The sequence below is a fragment of the Mus pahari genome, chromosome 1 (assembly GCF_900095145.1).
Source record: "Mus pahari chromosome 1, PAHARI_EIJ_v1.1, whole genome shotgun sequence".
NCBI lineage: Eukaryota > Metazoa > Chordata > Mammalia > Rodentia > Muridae > Mus > Mus pahari.
In genome coordinates this window covers 169,301,192-169,316,201 of record NC_034590.1, presented here as the reverse complement: position 1 = coordinate 169,316,201, position 15,010 = coordinate 169,301,192, and the positions used below count along the sequence as shown (strand labels likewise).

At 46.6% G+C, this 15,010-nt stretch overlaps 1 protein-coding gene across 4 annotated transcripts in view; it reads left to right on the top strand.

Annotated features, from left to right (window-relative positions):
- Positions 1-7,533, top strand: part of Gfra1 (GDNF family receptor alpha 1) — a 222,434-nt gene extending 214,901 nt beyond the window's left edge. For 3 of the 4 annotated variants that reach the window (XM_029539155.1, XM_021190532.1, XM_029539160.1), the window contains exons 10-11: positions 3,771-3,824; positions 4,566-6,423. In XM_029539155.1, coding sequence (XP_029395015.1) covers positions 3,771-3,824; positions 4,566-4,721 — 210 coding nt within the window. In that variant the 3' untranslated portion in view covers positions 4,722-6,423. Of the gene's footprint in view, positions 1-3,770; positions 3,825-4,565 lie in introns of all 4 variants that reach the window. The other variant, XM_021190541.1, reaches the window with a different exon arrangement.
- The last annotated feature ends 7,477 nt before the right edge of the window (positions 7,534-15,010 follow it).

The following is a 15,010-nucleotide window of genomic DNA, read 5'->3' as shown; positions in this document are numbered from 1 at the left end:
AATAACATGTTGTTTCTGGGGCCTGTAGAACGGGCTTTAAGACCCATATTTTCTCAAGGCTCTGGGTCTGTAGTAACGTGTTTCTGATCCTTAGAGGTCATTGGGACTTGTGCTGAATACAAGATTCCTAAGCTTGCCAGCCAGCCACATTCACACCTGTGAGCCTTGTTCTACCCCGCCGCATGCTGATCACATGCAGCATGGGAACTAGACAACACTTGATCTGTAGCTAATTCCAGGAGCTTCGTGGACCCTTTGGCCTGTATCTTATCAGTCAGAGATTTAAAACATCTCCCATCTTTGTGTAATCCTTTGATTTTATTACTCAGGGTCACACACTTTACAGAGTCCCCTGCTGGGTTTGGGTAGATCCTGCAAGACTTCTGTGTTCACTCTACTCATACTCCTGGTGACATCAGTAGTACAGTTCTCTCTACAGGAAGCTTGCTAAGTGTACTCTGAAATCAGTGTTTATAGACCTTCCTTGGCCTGTGGAAAGCCAGGTCTCTAAGTTTGGGCACTGGGAAGGCTACGTTGGGAAGCCTCTCTAAGTTGGGCAGCATATTCTCTCTTGGATTTGGCATTTTGTGTAGTTATGCCCACCAGGATGGCCCTACAGGCTACAGTTAACTGTTAGAGGCTCATAGGATGCTGTTTTGGGAACAGGAGCCCCCAGGTGGTTCAGCCTTGGGGATGCTCTGAGCGTATTCTCCAGAGGCAGTAAATACTGCATCCATGCTCTGAGTAAGGACATGAGCTGGCAGTTTAGGTGTGGGCGTGTTGACCTGTTGGAGAGTTTAGAAACATTTTATTTAGTGTGGGTCCTCTGCGGTGGGCCATAGAAGTCTACCCCTATGAACGGAAAACCATGAGGACACCTGGGAAGACAGCAGCCCTTTCTGGTTAGATACTGGAAGTCCCGTCGTAATTATTTAACCATGGGAACAGTCTCCTCGGGCTGTCCCAGGTTCCATGGTGACAGGGAGGGACACAGTGACGGAACCAAACCATAGATTACAAGTGTACTGAGCAAATCCCAGGCTCACTGGTGCTTGCCCGGTGTCAGGGAGAGGCAGGCACCCAGCTGTGAACTCTTGGGGGCTGCAACCGTCCCCTGAGGCGCTGCTGCTGCTTCGCTATGACCACACTAAAAAAAAAAAAAAAAAAGCTTAAGGCCACACTGTATGTATCATGGCACAGAGGTCCTTCTGCATCCCCAAACCAGTCAGTGACTGGACTAGTTATACATAGTCCCTCTGTGGGGATTTTGTCTTTGTATCTCATGGCCTAGTGAAGAAAAGGCAGAGTGGAATGTTACAGGGCCATTTGGGTGTCTGGGCACAATTCCAGACTTGACTAGGAATAAAACGTGGTGCTCTACACATTATTCTCCGCAGGTAGTGGAGCAGCGGATCGGGGCTTCCTATTATTATAGATTAAAAGTAGGCTTTTGAGTAAGTGTAATTCTGCTTCCAATTTCCCCTCTGATCTTCTTATACATAACATTTAGTGACCTTTGAACAGCCGGGGATGCTTCACAGTGTCTTGTTCCTGAAGCCTGCTTAAAGGTTCCTACTTCATATTCACTGCTGGCATATGCAAATAGAGGTAAAGATTATGATGCTTTCCCAGTGGCATTATGGTCAACAAATTACTCCTCGGGTGAGCCTGCTGTCGTTTTAGCCCCGAGTGTCTTCTGTGAGTCACGGCGGGCTCATAGTATATAGGCAGTCTGCTAATGTCACGCCCTCAGAGCTGGTCACTCAGGTACCCCTTCAATTCAAAGGTGGTGACTATTTACCAGGGCTTGCTTTCCCGACCAGCAAGCTCCCCATTGGTGTCAAAGGCTACTGTTGTTAGGGTTGAGGGTGGGTGTCATGGGAAGTGTTCCTTGTGTGGATTTTGGGGAGGGTGGTGTTGGTATTCTGTCTGGGCTCCGCCCCCATGGTTACCTGGCAACAGCCAGGTATGCTCCTCCCCACAGTTACCTGGCAACAGCCAGGTAGGCCTGGCCCACTATAAAGGGGCTCTCTTTCTCCTGCTTCTCTCCCTCACCTCTTGCCCCCTTGCTCCCCCTTCTTCCCATTCCCTTCCCCCCTCTCTCCACATGGTCAAGGCCAGCCTCTACTTCTCTACCCTCTCCTTCTCTCTACCTTTCTCTGGCTCTACTACCCTCTTAACTCCCCTCTCCATGCCCTAAATAACCTCTATTTTATACTCTGCCATCGTGTGGCTGGTCCATCATGGGGAAGGGTTGACTTGGCATGGGCCCGCCGAGACATCCCCTCCCCCTCCCCCATACCTCACCATGCCCACATAGAACATACTCTTATATCCCTTTATCTTTTCATAATCACAACAGACAGAGACTGAAAAGTGACCGTGACCACAGGGAAGAGTGTATTTTCATAGAACTGTTGGGTCTTGGTTACATCCTGGCTTATAAGCACATCAACCGTTTAACTTCTCTGGGCTTAAGTTGTCCATGTTTGTAAAACAAGTGTTGTACTGACTGGGTAGCTTTCAAGGTCTGTTCTTTGTAATTGTCTGAGTAATGGAAATGCCCCTTCCACTGAATCCTCAGGCATAAGCCCAGTGTCGGAGTTGGCCCAGCTAAGAAGAAAAGAGCTTTAGGCTTTCACTGCTCAGCTTCTAGCAGTTACCTTGGAGTCAGTTTTTTGAATTTTGGGGTATCTTAGTTACTGTTCTATTGCTCTGAAGAGCCAACATGTCCAAAGGAGGCAGCTATGGCACTGGAGTAGTGGCTGAAAACTAAAACTTCACATCCTGATCTGCAGGCAGAGAGAGAGAGAGAAACAGACATAGACACACACACACACAGAGAGAGAGAGAGAGAGTCAGAGAGTTCTTGTGTGGGCTTTCAAAACCTCAAAACCCACCTCTCCTGACACACCTCCTCCAACAAGGCCTTACCACCTACCTGATCCTACCTAAACAGTTCACCATCTAGGAACCAAACTTTCAAAGACGTGAGACCGTGGAGGCCATTCTTATTCACACCACCACAGGGTCTGTAGGGCTCTATGCTTCCCGGAGGGTATCCATCTGAGAGTCTCTCCGTGTGCTCTGACTCCAAACATGGGATCATTTGCCAGGAAACAAGAAGCCCCATGAGCCCAGGGACTGAATTCTTTCCATTTCCTTGCCCCCACACCCATCCTTATGAACCATTAAGAGCTCCTCGATGGCTGTTTGTTGACTGGTGTGGGACATTGCCAAATCAGCAAAGGAAAGGGTTTCCAGGGGTCTCTATCATTTATACGTCTGTTGTGATGTTTTAAAGTAGCACTTTCCCCAAATTAACACCCAGAAAGATAAATGAGTCACCTCTTCAAAGCTCTTTCTTCGGTGTCCTGCCCCTGCCTGTACCATCCCTGAGATAGCTACCAGTGACAAGTAGCTGCTGAGCTGAGTTCGGGCATCCCTGAACAGAGACCTGCAGGGTCAGAGAGTATATTTTGAAGACCTGAGAAGAAAGAATGCCAAATATCTCATTAATTTCTTATATCGATTCCATGTTCAAATGATAATACAGTTGGTTAAATAAAATATATAATTAAAATTAACCTTACCTGCTGCCTCTTTATTAGGCAGCCACTTGAATGTTGTAAATTACTGATGGGGCTCACAGTTGTGGCTCCTATATTTATTATCTGGCCCTGCCCTAGACTGTTGATTAATGGATCATAATTAATTGCTCTTCCCTATTATGTCTGAGTGCTTTTTTTCCCTCCTTTGTCTCTCTCCAGGCACAGAAGCTGAAATCCAATGTGTCGGGCAGTACACATCTCTGTCTTGCTGATGTAAGTGACATTTCTTTTTGTGTTTCTTTATAGGGACATAGGCTTTGGAAATGGGTATGTAATATATAATTTTTTGAAGACCAATAGAGTCTTGGATCCAGAAAAGTTCTCATCGGCCTCTGTATTGACTACCTTTGAATTAAGATTCACTGCAAAGTAAGAACTAAATGTACAGCTGTGATATTTACCAGAAAGTCAGCCTCAGCAATAAGTCCATTGTTCCATGCTAGGAAACGCTGAGATTCCATGAAACCTCTTGTGGGTTGGTTAGGGGTTCAGAAAAAGGCTCTGGCAACCGTCTGTCCTTGACATTCATTCTGGTCCATCTGTGTCTCCATGGGCTACACTTCCCCCAGACAGTTGTTCCTGCCTTCCTTGCCCAGGAGGGGAGAGTCAGAAGGAAGCCAGGAGGTCATAGCTATTAGGTGGTCTAGAAAAAGACATAAAGGCAGTGACTCCGGGGTTGAAACACTTCCCATCAGAAAGAATGTATGACAGATCAAGCAGCAAGCGTTGGCTAGCAGTTGATCCAAAGGATCAACATCTTACCAAAGTTCATGGTCTCATCTCAAAACTAAAAGTTATCCAGTTCAGTCTCAGTGGTTAAGCTCAGGCCAGCTTGTCGAGAGGGAGCTAGCCACGAGGGAGAGGGAATTAGTAAGAGTAGAGAACACCAGTAAAATCCAACATGAGGGAGTGGGCACTTGCTGTGGGTGATAATGAAAACATTGTATCTTACAGAATGATTACGGAAAGGATGGTCTCGCTGGTGCCTCCAGCCACATAACCACAAAATCAATGGCTGCTCCTCCCAACTGCGGTCTGAGCTCACTGCCGGTGATGGTGTTCACCGCTCTGGCTGCCCTGTTGTCTGTATCATTGGCAGAAACATCGTAGCTGCATCCAGTATGAAAAGACAAAAGAAAACCAAGTATTCTGTCCCCTGTCCTCTTGTATATCTGAAAATCCAGTTTTAAAAGCTCGGTTGAGAAGCAGTTTCACACAGCTGGAACTCCTTTGTTGTTTTAAAGAAAGCTTCTTGTGGCCCTCACAGGCTTCTGTTGAAGAACTGCTATAGGGCTAATTCCAAACTCAGAAGACTCTGGGGCATGGTGTGGCTTAAGGGGACCATTTGTAACCTGGACTGTAAAGCAAGCTGAGCTTATGTTTTTGATGGTGATGGTGGTGATAATGATGAAGATGATAGTTTTAACAGCTTGAACCCTGTTCTCTCTACTGGCTAGGAACAGGAGATGCTATTGATAAAGATTCTTCCATATCTTATTTAATAGCATTGGATTCTAAAGACATGCCTGCAGCCTAGTGTGGATGGATGACAAGTGGAGGTTTGGTTCAAGAGTGGACTTTGCAGACTCTATCTTGTACTAATGTTCACCTTTCTATGTATGCTCTCCACGGAGTGTTTATGTGATCCCCAACAAAACAAAAGTCCCTGGTCACATCCAGATGTAGAAGCTGCCATTTAGCCCAGTAGAGGAGGGTGGGTGTGGTCCTTGCACAGCTCCCGGGATTGTTCACTGGCACGCTCTCCTGAGCTTTGCTTGAGTGAGAAGCTGAATGTAGGTGAAGATCAACACTTACCGCTTCTTACACTTACGAGGTCACATGTAGAACAAGCATTACCAACTATTAGCTCTCCGTCTGTTCGCTTTATACATTTTGAAAGCGTCGATACCAGTCCCATGTTTTAATGATGGTTTAATCCACGCAGCCCTTTCCCTTCATCAGCAACACTAGCTCCAACATCAACTTCATGCATATGGCTCTCACTAAAAGCAGGCCCCCAAGAAGCCCAGTGCTTTAGCAGAAAGCCCCATCACGTTTCTGTGGACAGGCAGGAGGAAATAGAGCAGCCGGCCCATGTCTCATCTGTCTTGAGATCAAGGTTGCCTATAAGTAAGGAATAACGGTTAGATACCTGTAAAGGGTGCCAAGTGGACAGCACTTCTGGCAGTTGATATAGCCCCAGTACAAGGGTTTTCATGTTGTCTGGCAGAGACAACGGCTTTGATTGGGACTGGCTGGCCACAAGGGATGGGATGGAGATGTGCTTCCCTCTCCTTCAGAGTTGAGCCCTGCCAGGGCACATGGAAGTTTCTTTGCTCCTGACCACAACTTTGAACAGTTTGGATTCAAGGTCATGAAGCATCTCCTGTATTTTGCTCTGTGACCTTCATGACAGACTGTCACACACAAAAGGGCCAGCACAGGATCTGGAAAGGTGAACTGATTGGCACAAATACACAGAACAGGAGGGGACATTGGAGAGAAGACATCTGGCTTATTAGCCACACCCCGTCTCCTGGAGACCTCCTCTTCCTCCTTGCCTGTGCAGACCCTTAGGCGTACATCTAAAGCCTGCTTTCCATGGTCAGGTTCAGAATTTGTTAATGGTTGCATACTGGCAACCAGGTTTCCTGCAAAGTGAATAAAGGAGAGGAGAATCTTCCCTCCGTTGAGGTCTGGAAGTGTGATCTGGCTTCTCACCCTCCCACAGAGCAGGGAGCCCTGGTGCACAGACTCCTGACACCCACACTGCTCTCTGAGGTTTGCCTTGGGATAATAAAGATTCACCTGGGAGGGGCTCCTTTGGTGTCTGAAGTGCATTTATATGGAAATGTTAATGAATAACAATGTAAAATACTCAGTAGCAACCTTTTTTTCCCCCTTCACAATGTTTTTGAGGGGAATGCATCCAACATCCAAGTGTACCTGATCAGTGGGACGTTCCATGAAGACTCATACATTGAATAAACATATTCGATGTGCCAAAACAGAATGCCAGTCATGAATGGGAGCATATCTATTACTGATCATATTTTCGTTTTAATTAAGGTATATGCATATATCTCCACTTGACTAATTGCATAAGGGTCTGACTTGGATGTGATCCACCATAGGAGGCTATCGATTACCTCTGCAGTATACTGCAGTTGTAATTAGCTTCAGCAGATCAGAGAGGAAACAGAAGCCCTGTGCTAACAAGGGCAGCCTTCAGCAAGAGCTCATAGATAGGCAACATATAAATTAAACTTTGAGGAGCACTGCCACCAGGAAAATTCACATTTTCTTTTAGAGATAAAAGCATCTGAGAGTTACCAAATCCTCGATTTGAAAACAAGTTGCTGTTGAAATAAAATAGTGGGAAGGACCCCATTTAAGGACATGTCAGAGATGGCTACAAAACCAAGGCAAGCATGTAGGCCTTCCATTTGCCGTGGCCTCCTCGACAAAGTGTTTGCTTCATCTCAAGACTAGAGCAAGGAAATGGCGGTTTGTTAGGCATTTGACTTCCTCTTGGAGCCCCGCCTATGAGTGGAAGTGACTCCCTACTTCCTGCCTCTCTGCTTTCCCTGGTCAGAAACACAGTTTTCGTAGGCTGAGGTTGGGTTCCTTACAGAAAGTCCTTTGCGAAGGTGATTTTGCTAACTGACAGTTGCATCCATACAGTGACTCGGAATCCAGCCTACGTCGGGGAGAGAAAAAGGTGACGGAGCCACGTTGAGCAGAAGCACATTCATTCTGTTTGACCTTGAGTGTCCTTGAGCAGATGGTGTTTGAGTCTTTTAAAGAGAGCACACAAGAGGATAAGTGCACAACACAGAGGGAATTCGGAATGCTGGTTGTTTATATTTCCACATCTGAATTTTTTTTCAAACCTCAAATTAAAAAAAAAGTAGACATTAAAGATGGCATAGGTTATTTTTCAACAAGTAAAGCGAGTTGAGCCTAGATGAAATTGGAGGGTGGTTTCCATGTTATTGTTAAGGCAATTCCATCTCTTGTAGCTAAACAGAAATGTCTTAGTAGTTACAGCTTCAAGTTCATTTGAACACAGCACAAGGACCCTCCAAAGCCCAGTTTAGTGTGTGTGTGTGTGTGTGTGTGTGTGTGTGTGTGTGTGATACAGGGATGTCTTTGTCTGTATGCCAAGTCTGGGTCATTCTCAGCTGTACCACATTTCCCATGAGCCTTCTTTTCTCTAAATCAGACACACACACACACACACCCAAACACCCCATCTGCTGAGTTGGAGAAGTGAGAAAGGGTGGAAGCGTGTTTGAATCAGTGAGTGTAGAAGAAGAGATGTAAAAGCAGTGTGTGTGTGGGATATGTAATTAGCAAATTATTTCCTTAGATTACAACATAAATGCACTTCAGTTATTACTTACAAAATAGTGGACTTGGAGGACCTATCATTTGGAACATAAGCTTTTGTTCATATAGTCAGACACTCACGGCTTATTTGAGTCAAGGTGCAGAGCAGAGAGGGGGTTGCTTACATCAGCTCATGCTCTGCGTTTTGGATGCTGCTCTTGGTCTCCGAGATCCATGCCCCTCTTCTCTGTTGTCCTGGCTGTGCTCTTTACCTAAGCAAATGAGACCTTGGGAGACCCATCTTTGTAGGAAAGGCCATAGACAGTGGTAACAGATGGAAATGAATTGCCATCACCTGGGCACCATGACACCAGGAGTCCCAGCTGCCCTGAGCTCACAGGGCTTGGAGAAACACTGCAAAATCAAGGTGCAATAAGGAGTCATAGTAGGTTCCTTGCTCTGCTGATGTTTCTTATTGATAAAGAAATTCTTCTTTTAAAAAAATAGCCAGTGTCCTGAAATAACAGGGGGCTCATTGTAGAGAGGGTCCTAGATTTCATGCTTGGGTGACTAACGGAGGGCTTTGCTTTTAGAAACTAAAGTGAAAAGCTACGGAATATTTGCGGACAACCCTGGAAACTATATTTCTTCTCTCTTATCCCGAGCAAGGACTCTCACGTCTCTATCTGACAGGTCTGCAGCTTGACATGGCTTTTCTTATTGAGTGAGTTTAAGTCTGTTGTCTATTATTCTTCATGGAGAACTGTTACCTCGGAATAATAGTCTTACTGCAGAGGCCTTACTCCCATGGGGTTGCAAGCCTGTGGCTTGGCATGTACCCTGCAGGATGTTGATTTCCCAAAGAGAGATGTCTTAAGATGCGGTTAGTTCTGTTATCTTCCCATTGCTTACCAAAGCCTCCATGCCTCCCTTTTCTGTTATTGCCAACACGCATCACGGAACACCCTCCCATCTATTCTTCACCCATCCATCTAAGCTCAATGCTGCCAGAATCCATCTGCCTTCTATCAGATGCTCATTTTGTGGAATAAGAGGTGTCTCGGGGGCCAGGTGATGAAAGCCCCAAGTCCCCTACCCTCTCTTGAGATCCCTCTTCCTCACTTTAGTGCCTTGCCTCCTATACCCTCATGGGGATCCCTTTGATATCTCTGGGGCTCTCTGATAATCCATACTTTTTCCAAGAGGCAGCTCAGCATGGCTGATCATCCAGATACACCACCTGCATTTCTGATGAGTCCTGAGACCCAGCCCAGAGGGGTGGGGAAGGCACATGAACCCAGTTCCAATAAACTGCCTGCAGAGTGCAGCAGCCTGCCGATAGTCATCAAGGCCCCCCAGAAGCCCCTGGGGTCCGTCTCCAAGCTCATTTGACCAACGCAGCTGTGACTTGGGCTCTCTGCCTCTGGCAGGTGCTGGTATCAGCATCTTGTCCCACTGCCATGAAGAGGAGGTAATTTTTACTCAAGGGCAGCTGCCAAGCTCAGCACCAGCATCAATAGAAGGGATTCTCTGGGCTTTCTCGCTTCACAGTCTGGAACTTTCTTACCTTTCATTTTATTGAAGATGCCAGGAGCCTGGCCAGACACTGACAGTTTCATTCTGAACACTGCTCCCAGCTCATTCCATTCTTTTGTCGGTACAACCCATAGTAGGTACTTTTAAAATGCCAGTTGCCTGAAAATCACACCAAAGGGCTTCATTCTGCCCCATGGTTGCAAGTGTCCAGCCACATAGCTGGGCTGGCCTTGAATGACATTTTCAGTAGACACTTACAACACTGAGAGTGCCCTGGGTCTAGAAAGGTGATCAGATACCCATGTCTCCTGCCAAGAACTGAGACATAAACAGTCATCCCCATGTCCCAAGCTAATCTTAACAGATTGGTATCTGCCAGAAGAGTGAGCCTACAGAGATTTTAATCTTCATTAAATATTGCTGATTGGTGAAATCCTTAAGTTTGATGCCCTTTTTATAATACATAGACTATGGACATGGTCTCCAAGAGACATATCACAGTCCCTGTCTGGACACAACAAAGCCACCTTTAGTCTGAGCCTCAAATGCTCTTGGTGTGCCAGTGGGGAGGTCACAGTGGTCTGAGGCAGCTTAGGGTGCTGTGGAAGAAGGGACTCTAGAGCTGCTTTGGCTGAGGACAGCAAAAAGCAGGGCTCCTTTTAAAATGGTTTTAGCATGCAAAATAATGGGCCTCGTGATTATGTCATCACAGCTAGTGGGTCTCGGGATTACATCATCATAGCTCATGGGTCTTGTGATTACATCGTAGCTCATGGGTCTCGTGATTACATCATATCTCTTGAGTCTCATGATTACATCATCATAGCTCATGGATCTTGTGATTACATCATCATAGCTCATGGGTCTCGTGATTACATCTCACACACACACACACACACACACACACACACACACACTCACATTCATGCATTTTTCAGACTGCTTTCCCTCTTCAGTCCCGATCTCATGGACGATCTTTAGCGGGGCCCATATAAATCACAAAACTCTGAATATGTACAAGGAACACGAATGTCCACCACGTGTAACACGGCCCCAAAGTTCAAGTGAATTGGGACGGAGAGTAGGAAGCCTAACGGATGCCCCACTATAGGAAACTCAGATGGTTTGGTTTTATTTATTTATTTATCTACAATAGTAAAAAAAGAAAAAACAAAAACAAAAAACAAAACAAAACAAAAGGTCACCAGGAACTAGATCGGTGTGGTGACCGTTGCAAGGACGGGTAAAGGCAACCTCTCTCTCTCTCATCTCCTCCTCACCCCGAGAGGGCTGTTTGGTGTATGGTCCAGCAGCAGCATCTTCCAGGCAGGAGAGGTGTGTTTGATCTGAGTTTGGGCTTTATTTGGGTTTTTACTGTTTAGGTGTAACTGATAACATTTCTGAGGGGGGAGGGGGAGGTGGTGGGAGAGAGAGAGAGACAGAGACAGAGAGAGAGACAGACAGACAGACTGACTGACCGACTGACTGTAAAAGCGGCTCACAAACACATCCTGCCTTCTCCTGCCACGGTCTTACTGCAGTAGTCAAGCACTTCTGCCGTGATTTTCTGGATTCAGAAAGAGCTGATGTCCTCAGAGAGTTGAAAATCCAGAGCCTTGCAGCTTTCCTAATTATCTGTCTTTTCTCTCTTCTCCGTCACCCAGGGGACAGAAACGCTGCTCATCACACAGCCTGCTTGAAAGAGTTTCCTGTCTTGTGCACATTATCCCTTGATATTGAAATTATTTTCTCTGTTTAATCCGGCTCCTGCTGAGAAGCTGTGTGGGATTTAGGGTGCAGGGTTTTCTCTTGTACTTTCCAGCGGGGTTGCATCTTTTCCTCCTCACCCGAGGGTAGGTCTCAACTGCTGCTGTTCTGTTTCATGCAGAAGACAGCGTCTGATCCAGGGAAATTTTTTCAGAGTTCTGACCTGATCAAGGGTCCATACACCAGTCTCCTCAGAGCAAGGGTGAGACGAGTGGGCTTGGATAAGAGGTCTCAGGCTAGGAGAGGGTCGTGTTCCTTGGGCATCCATGTTACCTTGTTTCTAGGGTTTTCCACACTGAGGAAGGGGCGCTTACCTTGCTGAGCGTCAAATCCCCTGAGGACGACTGTACACCTCCCCAGGCTGCCCACACTTCTTCACACCGCTGTTTGGACCTCCCTTCGTGCTTCAGAGGACCGACCACCTCAGCACAGAAGGACATGGCTTTCCATTTTAACTTTGACAGAGATTCTGTGATGTGTGAATTTTCCGTCTGTCTCTTGCTCAAACCCTACAGTGTATGTAAGCCTCTTTGGCTCCTCCACCCCAGAATATCCTAATAAACATTCTTTTCTTTTATATAGAAATGGCTCATATTAGTTACTGTACTTGTCTTGGTGACAAGACTCCCGACAGAAGCAATTTAAGGATTTACCTCAGCCCACATTTGAGAAGGCACAGCCCTCACTGAGGAAAACGTGGTGGCAGAACATGGCCTGTGATTCCTCACATCTCTACAGACCAAGAATCAGAAAACTCAGGCGGCAAGCACAGCCAGACGGTAACCCTCAAGATCCACCATCCAGCAACCTCTGCCCTTCAGCTAAGTCCCACCACCTCAAGGTTCCAGAACCTTCTGAAATAATGCCCCAACTGAAGACCACAAATTCAAAGACACGAACCTATAAGGAACATGTCACATTCAAACCTCAACACAGGTGCTATGAGATCTCTTGCTCTTACACTTTTTTTTTAAATGACATTATAAAAAATTCTTTTTGAAACAGAGTCTCCCTATACAGCCCTGGCTAGTCCGGAACTTGCTATGTAGACCAGGCTGGCCTCCACTCAGAGAGATCTGCCCACCTCTGTCTCTCCAAGGCTAGAATTAAAAGTGTATGCAGCACCACACCAGGGATGTTGAAACGTAAAAGGTTACAGAGGTTTTCACAATGGACATACTGGCATCTGGGGTGGCCAGCCGACACAAAGCTTGCGTCATCCCTTCCAACCTGGACACTATCGGCGTGGCTGACAACATAGTAGACACAAAAAGACGGGTCAGGTCTTGGACATCGTCAATGTCCAATAACATCCCTGGACAACCCGTCTTCAGCTACTTCTAAACACTGACAAATGTTCACGTAGGCGATCTACCCTGCCACTCGTTGAATGCTGCTGTTTAGCCCCAATCTGATGAGAGCTGTAAGAGGAAATGGTTAGGTTTAGTGAGCCATGGCTGACATTTATTTTCTGTATGCTAAAGTCAATTTTATAGTCACATTACCCTGATTCTCTAGCTACCCTCACATGCACAAAAAAAACTGGTATAGACTTGCAGATAGTATTTTTTTTATAAAAGGTAGCAGTTTATAAGGGAATGCTTGTCTTATTTCCAACATTTAGGTCAATGCCTGGCAAGAAAGCCACTGTGGTCCCAGGCTTCTTTGTACTGGCGACTCGGAGAAGGCTGTCCTGCAGTTCTCCCATCACCCTGGTGGGCGTGGCTGTCACACGTCCTGTTCTCTGCCAGGACTCAGTAAAGCAGAATGCTGAGTTTTCCACAGTCGTATGCCTCAGAATGCATTCAGTTGCAATCCGAGGAGCAGGGAGGCTTGACATCTGTGTGAGACAGAGACATGGTGTTGCGTTTTCGTTTCTGTGGGACCACTTTATTTCTATTAACACGCTCTAGTTATTACGGATTTCACTACAGCAGTTTCATACACGTATATAACGTATGTGTGGTCCCGTTACCCTGTCAGGCCCCCTCTCGCTCCTGCTGATCCCCTTCTTCCGCAACAGTCCTCCATCTACCCTCATGTCTCTCTTTGCCTTTGCCTCCTGGTTACTCCATGAGTTTAATGAGCTTTGTTAACAGGAGCATGCGCGGTTAAGGGGTTATTTACAGAAGCCTGGACGCTTTGCTGGTAGCTACACTACTGAAGAAATCGTCTGCCTTTCTCAGCAACCTCAGGGAGGGATAGGTCTTCCTGAGGAAGCTGACAAGCCCAGTCTTGTGCAGATCCTGCGAAGGTTCTCGTTGCTGCCCTGAACTCAATAGTGTGGCAGCCATGTCCTGTCCAGAAACGCATCCCCAAGGCACGCCACCCCTCCTGGCTTCTCCATTCTTCCTGCCGTCGCTTCTGTGATGTTGCTTGCATCTGAGGGTGTGTGTGCGCGCGCGCGTGCGTGCGTGAGCCAGTGATTAAGGCTAAGCATTCAGCAGCAGCCACAGAGCGTTTGATGGTTATGAGTCTCTGATCAGCCGGGGGTGGTGGCGCACGCCTTTGATCTCAGCACTCGGGAGGCAGAGGCAGGCAGATTTCTGAGTTCAAGGCCAGCCTTGCCTACAAAGTGAGTTCCAGGACAGCCAGGGCTATACAGAGAAACCCTGTCTCGAAAAAACCAAAAAAGAAAAGAAAAGAAAAAAAAGAGTCTCTGATCATGGCACAAAACAAAGCCTTGCTTACTAGCGCCGCTCTATGAGCATAAAGATAAATACCCAGAAGGCCATCTGAGAACCTTATCTCCTCCAGCTAGCAAAACACCAGCAAGGACTGTGGTCTGTGGCATCCTCAATTTTTGGTGTTTTTCTCTTGATTTGTTAATCCGGACCACCTTCCCTCCTCCCTTGCATCTTGGATCCGATCTCAAATAACCAGTTTTAGGTTGGTTACATTCAGACCCTTCAGAATTTCTGGGTCCGGTTTTTGTTGCAAGCATTCAGAACTGTATAATAGAAGCCATACCCCCAGGTTCTGGGATTCTCCTGGAGAATGGCACAGAAAAACATGGCTCATGCCAGGCTGCTCAGGGCTAGATCAGGTAGGTCTGGGACTCTAGGGGTGGGCAGAGGTAGGGTGTTGCCCCCTCCCTAGCAGAAACAAGGCAAGAGCAGCCTGCAGTGCGACATACACCTGGCATGCACCTGGGGACCTTCAGGGTCCCCGACCTGTGCCATCCATTCATATTCTAATCATCCTCTGAACACAGCCAAGTCCCCAAGACACTGGTGATAGAAATTTTAGGAGCTGGAACAAGAAATGTCTAATAAAACCCTGAGAGAAATGCCAAGAAAGCAAATAAAAATTGTGACAGGAACAAGATACAAGACTGCCTGTGTTTGGTGATATAAATAAAGCATAAACGAAAACACAGCAAGGTGAAGGATAGGAGCGGGAGGAGCCATAAAAGCCCCATAAACCACAGCGCGCAACGCACAGACGCACGGAGGGGCTTCAGCTCGCGGAGATTCCTCCCGCGCAAGCTGTCAGAGGAAGGAGTTGCCACACTGAAAAAGTAAAGTGAACTTTGGCCTCCGATTGCTCAGATGGGTACATAAATATAGTAATGGTATCTTTTTTCTTTAAGAATTTTTAAAATGTGTGTATGCAAAAAAAAAAAAAAAAAAAAAAAACCGTACGTGCCCATGGATATTCCTGTGCTCACGGGCCCAGAGGAGGGTGTCATATCCCTTGAAGCTGGAGTTGCAGGCCTCTGCCAAGACAACATACATGCTGTAAGGCTGCTGGGATATGAGCTC